Below are 13,267 nucleotides of genomic sequence, written 5' to 3'. Positions count from 1 at the left end.
TTGGATACCATCGGTCAGAAATGGGGTAGGGTCTCCTGCTTCAGCGGGGGTAGTGATGGTAGTTGGACTAGATGACCTAAAAGGTCCCAACTCTCTTCATCTGTTAAGGCGCTTCACCCAACGACTCCGCGCCCCCCCCCCTGCCACGGCCAGGGAGCGGAGGTGGGGTAGGGGGTTTCCAAAGACTTCCAAACGACCCTAATTTTCCCCGGGAGGGAGGAGCTGATTTCTACACAACCGCCGGAGCCCTCGACCTGCAGCTGGCGAGGAAATGACGGGGCTTCCCGGTTCCTTCGGGGATGACTCTTAGGTAGGCGCCTCCCAGGCGGCCAGTCCACGGGGCGGCTTCGCACGTGGCAGCGCCCACGGCCGAGAGCCAGAGGGTGGGGCACGCGGTCCTCCTCCAGGCCCCCGGAGGTTTCCCCCTCCAGCGCGGGCTCCTGCCAGGGAATTTCCCCGGGCCCCGGGCGCTTCCTGCCGGCGGAGGCGGCCTGGCGCAGCCACGGGGGTGGGGTGTGGGGGGACGGTTGCTCTAAGTGGGAGGGGGCTTTGTGCGGGCCGAGACGGCTCCTGTTTTGCTTAGCCCAGGGGTCCCCAAAGTTGGGAACTTTAAGACTGGTGGACTTCAACTACCAGCTGGCTGGAGAATTCTGAGAGTTGAAGTCCACCAGTCTTAAAGTTCCCAACTTTGGGGACCTCTGATGTATAGTTTGTATAGGCTTAGCCAGAAGCCAAGAAAGGGGAGGGGAGACCTATGTTGGCTTCTCTGTAGCTCATGGCAGGGCTGACCCTCTCCAAAATGCTCCTTCTGGCTCCCCAAACACGCAGGCAGGATGGCAACCCCGATTCAAGGACTTTCAGATGTAGAAACAGGCTCTGGTGGGAGTGCCTGGCCTTGGCACGCCTTCCCCACCCACCCACAGCCTTTTTTATCCTTGGCCTCTCTGGAGACCAGAGTGTGGACAGCCTCCAGCCAGTAAGCCAAACAAAAGGCAAGAGGGAGGCTAGAAGGGGTGAACTTCCTTCCTCTCTCAGGCCAGACTACTCGGAGCGAAACTTGGAAAGTCCCCACCTCCAGAGACAGAGTTGACACGCAGGACTTTCCGGAAATGGTGGAGCAACTCTTTAGGGCTTGGGAGGAAGGAGGGAAGTCCTGGGGATCCATTCCCCAAGGAGAAAGCCACCAGTTGTATCTGGCCATTATTCACTTCAGAGGAAGGGAGAGAAGGAAGTTGGGAGGGAGGAGGGGGAAAGAAGGAAGGAGGGAGGGAGGCAAAGAAGGAAGTTGGGAGGGAGGGAGGGAGGGAGGGAGGGGGGAAGGAAGAAAGAGGCTTTTGATAATATTTAACTATTTAAATGGAACTGAGTGTTTACATATGGGATATAAAGAACTGGGACTAGTGAACTTCTTGAAGGGAAATTTAAGATCAAATAAATAGTTCTTGGATTGCCGGACAAAAATTGAATCCTTTAAAACAAAGTAAGATACTTTATAAGGAAGAAATGAGTGGAATTTCAAAGGAGATGGAGTTACTTTTTCAAAAGACATCATGGAGAAAGTTTTTAAGGAGATTATGGGAAAAATGGAAAATACCATATGAAACATGATGAGTAAAGACCAAAATGCCTAGGAAAGGGGGGAATCAAGAGAAGGAATGAAGGAAGAAGTTGACAAAGAGGAGACAACAATGAAAATAACATTGATTGATGAATTAAACCAGGGAGAAAATATATCAAGAGAGTTGGAAGATATGTTTGAAAGGGAGACGGGTTTGGGTAGAAACTTTAGAAACTGGGCAGTGGAAGAGTAGAGATGGGAGAAATGCCTAGATTGAACATCCAAGAAGCTGATGCAGACAGAGATAAAGATTTAAGAGAGGAATTTGGGAAGCAAGTAAGAAAAAAACATAGCAATTAAAGTATTGAAGTGGGTAAGAGATGATAGATACATTTGTTGTTCTTGTTTGGATTTGTCTAAAAGAAAAAGTATTTTAATAAAGGATGACATAATTAAAAACTAGAATAAGTGATAGAAATAAGAGAAGGGAGAATATTATTGTATACACTTTTATATAATAAAAGTAATAACAAAAGAAAGTCTGGAATAATTGAACAATGATAGATTTCAACCAATATAAATATGTATTATTATTAGAAACACATAGGTGGAATGAATGTAATAATTATGATTAACTTTGCAAGTTTTATTTGTATTAGAATGTATGACACCCAGGTGCCACACTGTTCATTCATTGATTTGACACATTTATAAAAAATTAAAAACTTGGGGGAGGGGGGAGAGAAAGAAGCAAAGTGGTTCAATCTTGACACTACATTTACATGGAGGGAAGTATGCAATAGGGTACCCCAAGGCTCTGTTTTAGGGCCAGGACTCTTCAACATCTTAATAAATGATCTAGATGAGGGTATAGAAGGAGAATTCATCAAATTTGCAGATGACACCAAGTTGAGGGAAATTGCTAATACTTTATATGATAGATTCAAAGATACAGAAGGATCTTGACAGACTTGAGCATTGAGCGCTATCCAACAAGACACATTTCAGTGGTGAGAAAAATAAGGTGCTGCATCTAGTCAGCAAAATCAAATGCACAGCAGAGGTGGGTTCCTACCGGTTTGGCCTGGTTTGGCTGAGTAGGTAGTAACTTGGCCTGCCATGCCCTCGAACTGGTTCTATCGACAATGCCGTAGGCACTTCCATTTTTATTTTTTTTTGCTTCTGCACATGTGCATCATTTTTTAAAGTACTGTGCATGCACACATAGTGCACATTAAGCGTTCGTGCATGCATTTCTGAGCAAACTGGCCGTAGCAGCAGCCGGAACCCACCCCCGATGCACAGGTAATGAATAGGTGGCACCTGGCTCAACAGCTGTAATTGCAAAAGGGATCTAGGTGTCTTGGTGAACCTAGAATATGGAGAATTTTCCTGATAGAACAATTAATCGATGGAACAGCTTTTTTCCAGAAGCTGTGAATGCTCCATCATTGAGAGTTTCCAAGAAGAGACTGGATAGCCATTGTCTGGAATGGCATAGGGCTTCCTACTTGAATAGGCGGTTGGATGAGAAGACCTCCAAGGTTTCTTTCAACTGTTATTCCAAATTCTAATCTTTAAGGACCTGTTTGTATCAGTTGTTTAGGCAGATAACACGTCAGTGGCACAGAAGAGCAGGGAAGGATTGTTATTCTGAGGAACGTCTTTCCAGAGGTAGAAACTCACTGGCAGGGATCCCAATCAATGCCTCTGGATATCTGTGGCAAAGCAAGAGATCCTTCCCTCAAGGGAAACTCCAGAAAGCCCCCAAAAGGCCATTTCTGCCCCACCCACCCACCACGGGTGTCTGAGGAGAGAAACAGAACAGAGGCAGGCTCTGGAATCTGACTCCTTGGCTTGACTTTCTCTGGGAGGCTGAATTCACACAACACCCAAGGCCAAGGCAAGTTTGTTTATCTGCATCTTTCTGTATTGCAACTCAAGCATCATGGTTCATAAATCAGACTTCATTTATTAGATTTTTATCCCATTATCCTTTATAATTCAAGGCAACAAACATACCTGATGTTCCTTCCTTCTCCTATTTTCCCCACAACTAGGGAGGTGGATTGGACTGAGGCAGCACTAGAAGTCTCCCAGTTTCTAGCTTGGTGCCATCACCACTAAACCAGATTATGCTTTAATATTTATGCATCAGCACAATTTAGGATATCTCCTAATTTTGGTTTACTCAACTACCCGTGGTTATAGCTCTCAGTGTGATATGAGCGCAGCTACAAAACAATCTAAAGTGAATGTAGATGTTTTATTTACAATAAGGAGACATACGTATTAAAAAGGAGACTGCTTGCCCCACATATCCATGTTTTTCCCTCAAGTTAGCAGGCGTTTCAGAGTAAAATCAAATCACCTTTTCCAGTTTGAAAAAACTATTTGGGCTCTGAAGAATGAAAGCATCCAGCAGACAATTTGTCTTAATCTTTAACAAATGGAAAATTAAATAAAGTTTATTTTTTTAAAAAAAGAGCCAAATACATAAGACAAAACAATTCAACCAGAAGATGGCAGCAAGTAGAGAGGACTTTACTTCATGGATTTTATGCATGATGAATTGGCAGCAGCTGTTTCAGCCAGCAGGGCCGCTGGTGTATAGGCTGCTGCAGGAAAGAGCTGGGCTTGTGCTTATTCAGTCTCTTGAGAAGGAAGGAAGGAGAAAAGTTCCTGGAAGATTCATCCTGGAGGACTGCTAGTAGTCCTGTGGGCACAAAGGGCAGAGTGAACATCACCGGGGATGCCAGCACAAACCTGAGAGGCATCGCTTCCCACCTAAGGGAGTGAGAAGGACTGCCTGCAGGATTAGAGCAGAGCCAACCCTAGAAAACCCTGCTCCAAACTCCGATCACATCCCCTCCAACAATCTTTCAACCACCTAAAGCAGAGGCTGCAAGGACATTCTTCTCCCCTTTAAGCAACCTTCACCCCAACCCTAACCCAGAACTGTGCAGTAACTGAAAGATGGCAGGACGTTGGGAAGAAAAAGAGGAGGGATACTTACAGCTCGTGGTTTTTTGTTCAACTTGAGATCAATCCTGCAATGGGAAGAAGAAATAAGCGAATATTATGCTTATGGATGGCTAAAAAGGCAGTCCCTGTCTGGGCCACATCAGCAAAGGGACAAGCCTGATATGAGCATTTCCAACCCACCTCCCAATGGCACCGAAAAGCAGATTCCACCCAACAATCAGAAGAAACACATTAGAGAGTTAGGCAGCATCCAAAGACCATGGGAACACGTCATCTGCTGGGTTAGCATGTTAAAGATAGAACTTAGAGGAGGAGGCAGCAGAGGAAAAGGAAATGGTAGCCAGAGGACTTAGTGGCACCAATAAGAATCAAATTGTATTTTCTGCATTTGGGAAACTGCCTTATCTGTAGGCCTCAGAAAGCCAAGCAACAAAAATCAATTTTCAGAATTCAGTAGAAGTTTATCTGCTTTTCAAAATGACATAAAGAAGCAAAGAGGGTAGCCGAATGAGTTTTTTTAGCCAAGGTTATTAAATAAAAAGTTACCTCCGTTGTGCTTTTGTCTGTATTTTTAAAAACTTGCCAGCCTAACCTAATATACATACCTACAATTAAACAGATAAACTATGGATTAGAATAGTCTTGAAAGCGCACATGGGGAAGTTGAAGGAGGATGGTGAAGGGGAAAAGAAAAGTCTACACACTGACATCACAGTACAAAAACTAAGTCAAATCAAGTCAAACTTACTCAAAGTCATAATCAAACATGCCAGACGGGCTGAGGGGCAGCATTCGAAAAGAAGAAAGCAATAGAAATTAATACACTAAGGAATTAAATCAATTAGTTGATTAGCCACCCTAGCAAAGTTCAAAAATAAAAAAGAGCAAGTGGCACATCATTGTAATCTTGAAATATGAAATCCACCCAAGACCACTCCCCCACCCCCCCCAGACATCTGCTACCCCAAATAACCCTATGAGACAAATATCAGCAACCTGGGAAGAAAAGCAAGGTGGGAACCTCCCACAATGCTTGAAAGGAGCACAGCAAACAGCCAGGTCGGTAAAGGATGGGCAAGATTCTGTCACGACTGCCTGGGCAGAATGGAAGAGACTTTCCCCTGCTGCCTGGCTGGGCCTTCTTAGCCCAATGCTTGAGAAGGCAGAACACCAGCCTGGATTAGGGAGAATGCTGGGCCAGGGGGATCAGCCAAGAGAGCCTGCTTTCACTTTCAGGGGTAGCTCTGGCACTGAGAAGACTCTGCTCCCCAAGTCCAGCCCAACCTATGTCTCTGCAGCTTTCTCCCGGCCTGTGAATGGAAAGATCTGGCATCTTTCAGAACAGAATATCCAGGCTCGACCTTTTTGTCTCTTGGTACTTCCTGCCTTGAAAGAAGGCCAATCACCATTTACTTGAAGATTTCCAATTCTCCATAAGGAATGACTCGCTACACAAAAAAGGGTTATCATCAGACACTTGCAACCGAAACAAAATATATATAACAACAACAACAGTCCCACTTCCATCCCCTTCTCTACTATCATTTATTTTCAAGGCTAGGTGACTGCTGGAACAGAGCCACTTCCTTGCGTTGCGGACTGCATACAGAGATAGTTCATGGCTTTAGCAGTAAAATGTCATTTCTAGATCAACCTGCCAACCTAATAGGCTGTGTCTTTAAGAGAAGAGGGGGTGTCTCTCTCTGGGACAGAATCCCTGGAAAGCAGCTGCTGATTTATGATTCTCCTTGGGGTAGAAGACCAGGACCAGCCTCTGAGGCTTTTCCATCTGAACCCCAAGAGGGTCCTTCGGCTGGGGATCAGCTGCCAGATTTAAAGCCCCTCTTGACCACTCAGCTGAGGGGGAGGGATGAACTCTGATCCTCATGCACTTTGTCTGGGCGGGGAAGCAAGACAGGAATGTTGAACTAGGACTGTCCAAGAGAAGGTCAGGAAGACGCTTCCTTCTCCAGGGGCTCAGGTGGGGGCAGCCGAAGACCTGGAGAAAGAAGCTGCTTCGGGGTCTCCAGTCTACCCAGCTCACCTGTGTCGGTTTTTATTCTTCCGCTTTTTGTGGCTACTGTGGTGGCTCCCGGAGGCAGAAGAGGCCGCTTTCTGGGGTTTCACCCCCTGAACGGACCCATCCAGGTCTTCCACCTCTTCCTGGCTCGGCTCATTCTCTTGGTTGTGGAAATCCGGGGAAGTGTCGCTCTCGGTACCGCTGCCGGGCTCGCCTGGAGGGAGGCAAGACCACCGAACTGGGCTACCCAAGACCAGGCAAAGGGGCCAAGGGAAGGCTGGAGGGAGGCAGGCACTCAGGACCCCCGAGCTGGGCTACCCAGGACTGAGCAAAGGGGCCAAGGGGACCTGGGAGAGAGGGAGGGAGGGGCAGAGCACCCCCAGACTTACGCTTCTCAATCAGCTGGTCCTGAACTCCAGCCAAGGCACTGACCGCCTGTGGGGGGCAGAAGAGAGGCAGGAGATCAGCGGGACCTCGCCTCGTCCACTCCCCCCCCCCCAGCGAGCCCCTCCCCCCACTCACAGCGGCCGAGGTGACGGAGGACTTGCTGAAGAGCCGCTCCGCTTCCTTGAACTTCCGGTTCCGACGGTCGTTCTTGCTGTTGGAGTTTCTGCGGGGGGAGGGAGGGGGAGACGGGCGGGCAGTAGCGGGGTCTGGGGGGCGCCCCCTCCCTCCCCCCCCGCAGCCCCCGCCCCTCCCCCCGCTCACTTCTGGTTGGTCAGGTAGCGGTCCCAGCCGCGGATGATGTTGCCGTACATCTGCGTGTCCTCCAGGTAGCTGCCCTCGAAGGCGTAGATCTGCCGCTCCAGGTTGGCCAGCGTCTCCTGCGGAGGAAGCACCGGCCGGGCTAGCTGTGGGGCTCCTCCGCTGCCCGCTCCCATCCCTCTTTCTCCCCCCCCCCAGCCCTCCCGCCCTCCTCCCCCCGGGCGCCCCTCCCTCCCCCTTCGAGGCTCACCGCCAGCTCCTGCTTGCGCTTGACCAGCTCGGCCAGCTCGCGCCGAGTGTCGGGGATCTGCGGCGGGGCGCCGGCCTTGGCGCCCGCCCCGTGCAACGCCGCCATGGCCCGAGCGCCCGCGCGGAGCAGCCCCACCACGACCAGGCCGGCGGAGGAGGCGGCGGCGGGCGGGGCGGAGCGTGGCGCGGCGGTGACGGGAGGAGGAGCCGCGGCCTGGAGCGCCCTCGGCCGGCCGGACGCCCGCCCGCCTTCCTCGGAGGCCGCCGCGCCCCTCGTGCGCCTAGGACCGAGCGGGCCGCGCCAGGGCAGAAGAAGCCGCCTCAAGCAAGGCCGGGCGGGGAAACGCAGGAGGCGGCCCGGGATTGGTGCCCGGAGAGGGGAGGCGGTTCGGCTCATCTCCTCCTTCCCGGAGGAGGACCCCCTCCCCAATTCCACCCCCACCCGCCCAGACAAGCCCCTCCCCACCCCATCCACCTCTGTTGGGGCTGCAGGGTGTGATGAAGGCAGAGGAAAGGCGGTAGGCGAAGAAGAGACACACACAGAGGCCTCTGTATTCTCTGAACCAAAAAGCATCTATTTTTAGACAAACTGCACAAGGAATAAAAAAGGGACAAAACGAGCAAAAGGTTCTATTAACTGTAAATGGCGGCCCTGCGTATTCAGGATGGTCGACCACTTATGAGATTTTAATCATGAAACATGCACTGGAAAAATTACCAGATGCCACTGAAGCATCAAACTTTTAAAAATGTCACCCCCAAAGCAAAAATGGGGTTGTTCCTGGCCTGTTACCATGTCTGGGCATCTCCCTCTGAGGAGCCTCCGAATGTTAAGGCAGCGGGGGCACCCGGAGCCTCAGGGCTCCAATGTCCACTAGATGGATCCTAGGGGATCCAGGTTTACTCGCTATCAGCAGGGCAGACCGATTCTTCCTCCTCCTCCTCTTCTGCCTTCTGATCGTCCTCTGTGGCATCGGAGGACTCGTGGAGGAGGACGTATTCCCTGCTGCTGAAGCCAAATTTTAGCACATCCTTTTCTCTCAGTTCATAATAGCGCTGAGATTCGATGCGTTGGTTATTCAGAAAGGTGCCATTGCCCGAGCCGAGGTCAATGATGTATGGTTTCACCTTCCGACCTGCTGTGCCATCAGGACGGGTGTACTCCACAAGCCTTGCAGAAAAGAGAAAAGAAACCCATGCCAGTTAAAGCCCAAAGACCCAGGAATAGTTTGTGTCATATGTACCTCTGTATTTGGATTCCTTCAGCCTCTCACATAGCTCTAGAGAGAGAGATCAAAAACACCAGATCCCTTTTGATTCCACAGCTGGAGGCCTTTGTGCCCAGATGGGAGAAGGCAGTTTATGTCCCTAGATTGAGTGGCTGCCCAACTCCCAGCAACTCGAGAGACTTGTGGAAGAAGGGATGGGGCCAAACTGTGTTAAAGATGACATTCCTCAAATAGCAGCTCCTGGTTTCCCAGCCTGGAGTCTCTTCAATATCCTGGTGGAGAAAAATCGCTGGAACTCCTAACACTAATCCTTGATGGGCCTTCCTTCCTCTCCTCTTATAAAAATAATGTTCACTTCTCCATCTCAGGAAGGGGTCTTGCACCGGATGATCTAGTTGGCTTGGCCATGGGTGAGGGATGGTTGGAATGAGGCTTAACAAAGTCAACAACCAGATTCTCCACATTGCTGCCTTTCCACTTCGTTGCTAATACTTTCTCCTCAATTCCTTTTGAAAGCCAAAGGAGTGGCCTTCTGCTGGTTATCCTCCCCACCTATTTCTCTTCCCAAAGTCAGGCTCATGTAACCAATGAATTTTCACTTCTCAGCAGTGGTTTTTTTCTTCTAAAAGCTACTCCTCTTTTTCCAGAGGTGGTCCTGAGGGTGAAATCTGGGTGCGTCTTATACACTGAATACAGCTTTTGGCCTCCCAAAACCCCACCCCCTTCACAAAAATGGACGTGCATAGGTTTTGGGAGCCCTGCAAAGTGCTCCTAGGGGGTGGAAGAGGGCAAACATGAGCAAAAAATGGGCTATTTTTGCCCCCACCCCCTCCAGGAGCATTCTACAAGCCTCCCAAAACCTATGCATGTCCTGGGTTTGGTTGTTTTTTTTTTTGCAAAAAACTGGCTCATTTTTTGCTCAAATCCCTCCCCCCCCCCCAATATTTTGCAGGTCTCTCAAACTCTCTGCATGCCCCGTTTTTCACCAAAAACGAGGTGTGCAGAGGGTTTGGGAGGCATGCAGAGTGCAAAAACTGTTTTTTTTTTTTATTTAACTCTTCAAAATCTTGGTGCCTCTTGTACTGCGGGGCGTCTTATACACCGAAAAATACGGTAACTTAGAGCTATAAGGACCTTGACAACAATGGGATAGTTATCAGAAGTCAACACCTCAAGAGCAAGTTTGCCAGGCTAACTTTATCTCACATTTTGATCAGGTAACCAGTGCTTGGTTGTGGAAGCCCTTTGGCAAAAAATATTGACCTCAGGAACACATCTGATGAAATGCCTCAGGACAGGCTGTTTTGCAAGTCAGCTAAGTGTAGCATGAGAATGAAATGTATACCACAGCTGGCTTACAAATCTTATCCCAAGAGTGCTTGTCAATCATTCTGTCACACTAAAAAGTTAAAAGTGGGCAGCAGTGGATCAGAATAGAAGTGGCATCACCTCTGTATCCTCTATTCATCAATGATTTTCTTAATTGGGAAAAAAAGTGATAGGAATTCTTATCAATTTGCAATTCTCTCTCTCTCTCTCTCTCTCTCTCTCTCTCTCTCTCTCTCTCTCTCTCTCTCTCTCTCTCTCTCTCTCTATATATATATATATATATATATATATATATATATATATATATATATATATATATATAATCTATCTATCTATCTATCTATCTAATCATCTATCTATCTATCTATATATATATAAATTTAAAAAAAAATGGATAGATAGCTGACACCTAGAAGACAAGAATAATATGTTGAAAGGTTGGAGAAACAGACCAAAAGTATCATAACAATATTTAAGAGAGACAAATGAATAGGTACAGATCGGGAGATATCTAGCTTTATAGCAATAGTTGTGGGGGGAAATAGTGCTGTGAAACTCTGCCAAAAGCTGTGGAACTAGAATTAGGGAAGCATAGCAAGCTACTCCACTGCTGGGTCGTGCGATGCAAGCCAATGAAGCTGCTTCAAAAGGGGCGACCACTTATAGGATTGCACCACGTGGTCCAGTAACAAAGTAAGTTTGCTATTTTTTCCTAAACCAAGCTCCGGAGATTTTCAAAAGGTGAAGAGGATGTGGGGCCTGGTGGGCCTGCAGAAACATGGGAGTGGAGTTGGGGGCGGATTGAGAGGGGATGCAGCATCCCTGTGGTCTGCTGTATAGGTGAATGACAGCATTGGGGCTGCAGAGGCCATAATTTTGAGACCAGATTGTACGTAGGTTTGGGAGGGTCCATCATACATACCTTTAAACGGACCTATGGACCAGTCAAGAACTACTTGTAAAGAAGTTGACTAAACATGCCTGCGTTATACATACAAATTTAAGCCTGACCTTCTCAAATTCTCCTCCTCCCTATCTACTGAAAAAATCCCATTCCACTTCTTGATTACCATGAAGCATGTATTTATTTATTTGTATCCTGCCTGGCTACTTTACTTTGGCTAGCATGGCAGCAGTAACTGCCACCTCTTTCCAGCAAGATCATGGTTGCCTATTGCACCTGCCAGACTATCCATCTTCTCCTTACACTTGCCTTCTCTTCTACAGATCAAGCAGCAGTTAAGAAACCTGGACCAAGATCTGGAGCAGCCACTGAGACTGCAGAATAACATAGGAAAAACTTGTTTAGCTTTTGCCCACCTTTGTTGGAAAAGCGATGGCAGTGGAATGGCACAACTGCTGCCAAAAGGAGCTGAGCCAAAAGGAGCTGAGCCCTCTGTTTCTTCTTCTCCAGTGGAAGGAAAGAAGAAAGTATAGCGGGCTGGGTGAGAAAATACAGGGGGCAGCAAGCAGCAGGCTCTAGAGGTCAGGGTTGGTGTGGGACAGAGGTTGTTGTTGCTGCTGCTTTTGTTTCTACCACAACAACCTAAATAGGCAGGGAGAGAGTAGAATAGGCAGCCAGGTTGTCCAGAGAAACTCTGCAGGGGGTTGGTTTTGCCTGTGCAAGCTACGTTTTTGTAGCTCTCTTCAAATTCACTCAAAACCTCCCAGGGTGTTGTGGCCCACAGCTTGAAAAATCCTGCCCCAAGCAGCTAACCCCACTCCCCACTTCACCTCACCCCTCTGGATTCAGAACTTACCGGTACTGAAAAACAGCATGTTGTTTAGAGCATGAGGGATGGTCAATAGGAATATCAGCAATGCGTCGGTGTCTTCCCAACAGATAAGCACTCTGCCGGTGAATATACATTACAGGAAGAACCTCATCATTCTTGAAGGGATATAAACGCCATCGCTTTTTGGGAATGCGTGCTTCTGGGGGTTCGGTATATTTGATCACAACACCACGAAAAGTATTGGAATCCTCCAAAAGAGCACCAGATAGTTCAAAGCTTGGTTTTTCCTTCTGGCTAGCCTCCTTGTCCGTATTCTTGTTGCTGGGCCCTTTTCCTTCACTATTTTCCTCATCTCCACTTGCTTCCATCTGTTGACGATGTTGCCGCCGCCTCTCATTATAAAACTCCCTTTCCGCCTGCTGATCCAGGAGATGGTTGGCATCCTGTTTCCTTCCACGACTCTCAGCCTGTTCCTTAGTGAGCTTCCTTCGAGCTGAATGATCCCGGTACCTCTCTCTATTGCTTTTTGGTTGCCTACGGTCAAGCTCTGAGCGGTCTTGATTCTGCCGCTCTTCATGTCCCCTCCGAGAATGATCCTCTGGTTCCTATAACAGTGGAGGAATAAATAGATAGCTACAAGTGGAACCCAGGAATAAAGATAAATGGATTCCTAGCTATACTTTATGAGAGCTCACTATTATTCCAATAATGGTTGAAATACATGGCTGCAAAGCACGGCTAACATTTGAACTACTGAACAACCAAGTGTAACTTAATGGTAAGCCAAATGGCGAAGGGCAGTGGCACAACGGAAGTGCTAGGGCTGCATACCACCAGAAGCGCCTGAACTGGAACCCTGGCACCGAGGCTGGGCTGGTGGCTGTGAGGCCCAGACCCGACATCAGCCGTCTGACCTGCGACCTTGAATCCGCTCTGGAGCCTGGAAAGTTCCGATACACGGAAAGAGAAACGACCTGCCGCTCACGCGGGCCACGGCCTCCTCCGCCTCCCTCACGGCCACCCCGCACGCCCCCCCCCCCAGCCGCCTACCTGCTTTATCCTGACACCGGCGTGTCGGGGACTCCGGCTCCGCTTTTCCCGAGGCAGCGGCGACCTGCTCCTTTTGCCCGAGGACCGGCGCTTCTTCCTCGATTGCGACCTTCCAACGACACAAACCCCGTCAGGCACCAAGGCCGGGCCCGCCACGCCCCTCTCCCGGGCCGCCCCTGCCCCCGACGCTCACCTGCCGGCCTCCCGGGGGCTTCCCCGCGGGCTGCGCTTCCGGTGCCTCCGCCGCCGCTCCGACTCCTCCATGGCGCTTTACCGGCTCCCAGTTCCTGGTTTCCGCCTCTAGGCCGCCGCCACCCTCTACACGGCCCGGAAGCGCTCGACCAACTGCTTCCGCCCTCAGAGGCGTGGCTTGTGCCTCGCGGCACGACGTAGCCCGTGATTGGCC

General features: G+C 49.2%; 2 protein-coding genes across 5 annotated transcripts; both read right to left on the bottom strand.

Moving 5' to 3' along the window:
* Positions 1 to 3,999: 3,999 nt before the first annotated feature.
* MEAF6 (MYST/Esa1 associated factor 6) lies at positions 4,000 to 7,781 on the bottom strand. 4 transcript variants are annotated; one of them, XR_015698270.1, is made up of 9 exons: positions 7,519 to 7,781; positions 7,272 to 7,387; positions 7,086 to 7,173; positions 6,953 to 6,998; positions 6,588 to 6,777; positions 5,292 to 5,321; positions 5,090 to 5,148; positions 4,575 to 4,608; positions 4,000 to 4,274 (listed from the first exon to the last, which is right to left on the bottom strand). XR_015698270.1 is itself a non-coding variant. In XM_087727118.1 (8 exons), the coding sequence occupies exons 1-8, from the start codon at positions 7,621 to 7,623 to the stop codon at positions 4,266 to 4,268; spliced, it is 618 nt and encodes a 205-aa protein (XP_087583244.1). In that variant the 5' UTR covers positions 7,624 to 7,781; the 3' UTR covers positions 4,000 to 4,265. The 4 variants fall into 4 exon arrangements, 2 of the variants coding, with proteins under 2 accessions (XP_087583244.1, XP_087583245.1); XR_015698271.1 differs by lacking the exon at positions 5,292 to 5,321 and having other exon boundaries at positions 7,519 to 7,777; XM_087727118.1 differs by lacking the exon at positions 5,090 to 5,148.
* Positions 7,782 to 8,069: 288 nt separating this feature from the next.
* SNIP1 (Smad nuclear interacting protein 1) lies at positions 8,070 to 13,204 on the bottom strand. The gene is made up of 4 exons (XM_014067609.2): positions 13,055 to 13,204; positions 12,862 to 12,970; positions 11,836 to 12,416; positions 8,070 to 8,688 (listed from the first exon to the last, which is right to left on the bottom strand). The coding sequence occupies exons 1-4, from the start codon at positions 13,123 to 13,125 to the stop codon at positions 8,418 to 8,420; spliced, it is 1,032 nt and encodes a 343-aa protein (XP_013923084.1). The 5' UTR covers positions 13,126 to 13,204; the 3' UTR covers positions 8,070 to 8,417.
* Between the last annotated feature and the right edge of the window lie 63 nt (positions 13,205 to 13,267).

This window comes from Thamnophis sirtalis, unplaced genomic scaffold (assembly GCF_051295495.1).
Source record: "Thamnophis sirtalis isolate CommonGarterSnake01/CBP01778 unplaced genomic scaffold, rThaSir2_p1.2 scaffold_13, whole genome shotgun sequence".
Lineage (NCBI taxonomy): Eukaryota > Metazoa > Chordata > Lepidosauria > Squamata > Natricidae > Thamnophis > Thamnophis sirtalis.
The sequence above is the reverse complement of the archived record's forward strand: the minus strand, read 5'-3'. Positions and strand labels throughout refer to the sequence as shown.

Coding starts and splice junctions, on each gene's coding strand:
- MEAF6 (XM_087727118.1), bottom strand. CDS start 7,623: ATGGCGGCGTTGCACGGGGCGGGCGCCAAGGCCGGCGCCCCGCCGCAG. Junction 5,322..6,587: donor AAGAATAAAAACCGACACAG/GTGAGCTGGGTA, acceptor GCTGCCCCTCAG/CCCGTCTGGCATGTTTGATT. Junction 4,609..5,291: donor ATGTTTGATTATGACTTTGA/GTAAGTTTGACT, acceptor TTCCCATTGCAG/GATTGATCTCAAGTTGAACA.
- SNIP1 (XM_014067609.2), bottom strand. CDS start 13,125: ATGGAGGAGTCGGAGCGGCGGCGGAGGCACCGGAAGCGCAGCCCGCGG. Junction 12,417..12,861: donor CCGGTGTCAGGATAAAGCAG/GTAGGCGGCTGG, acceptor CCACTGTTATAG/GAACCAGAGGATCATTCTCG. Junction 8,689..11,835: donor CATGCTGTTTTTCAGTACCG/GTAAGTTCTGAA, acceptor CTTTTCTGCAAG/GCTTGTGGAGTACACCCGTC.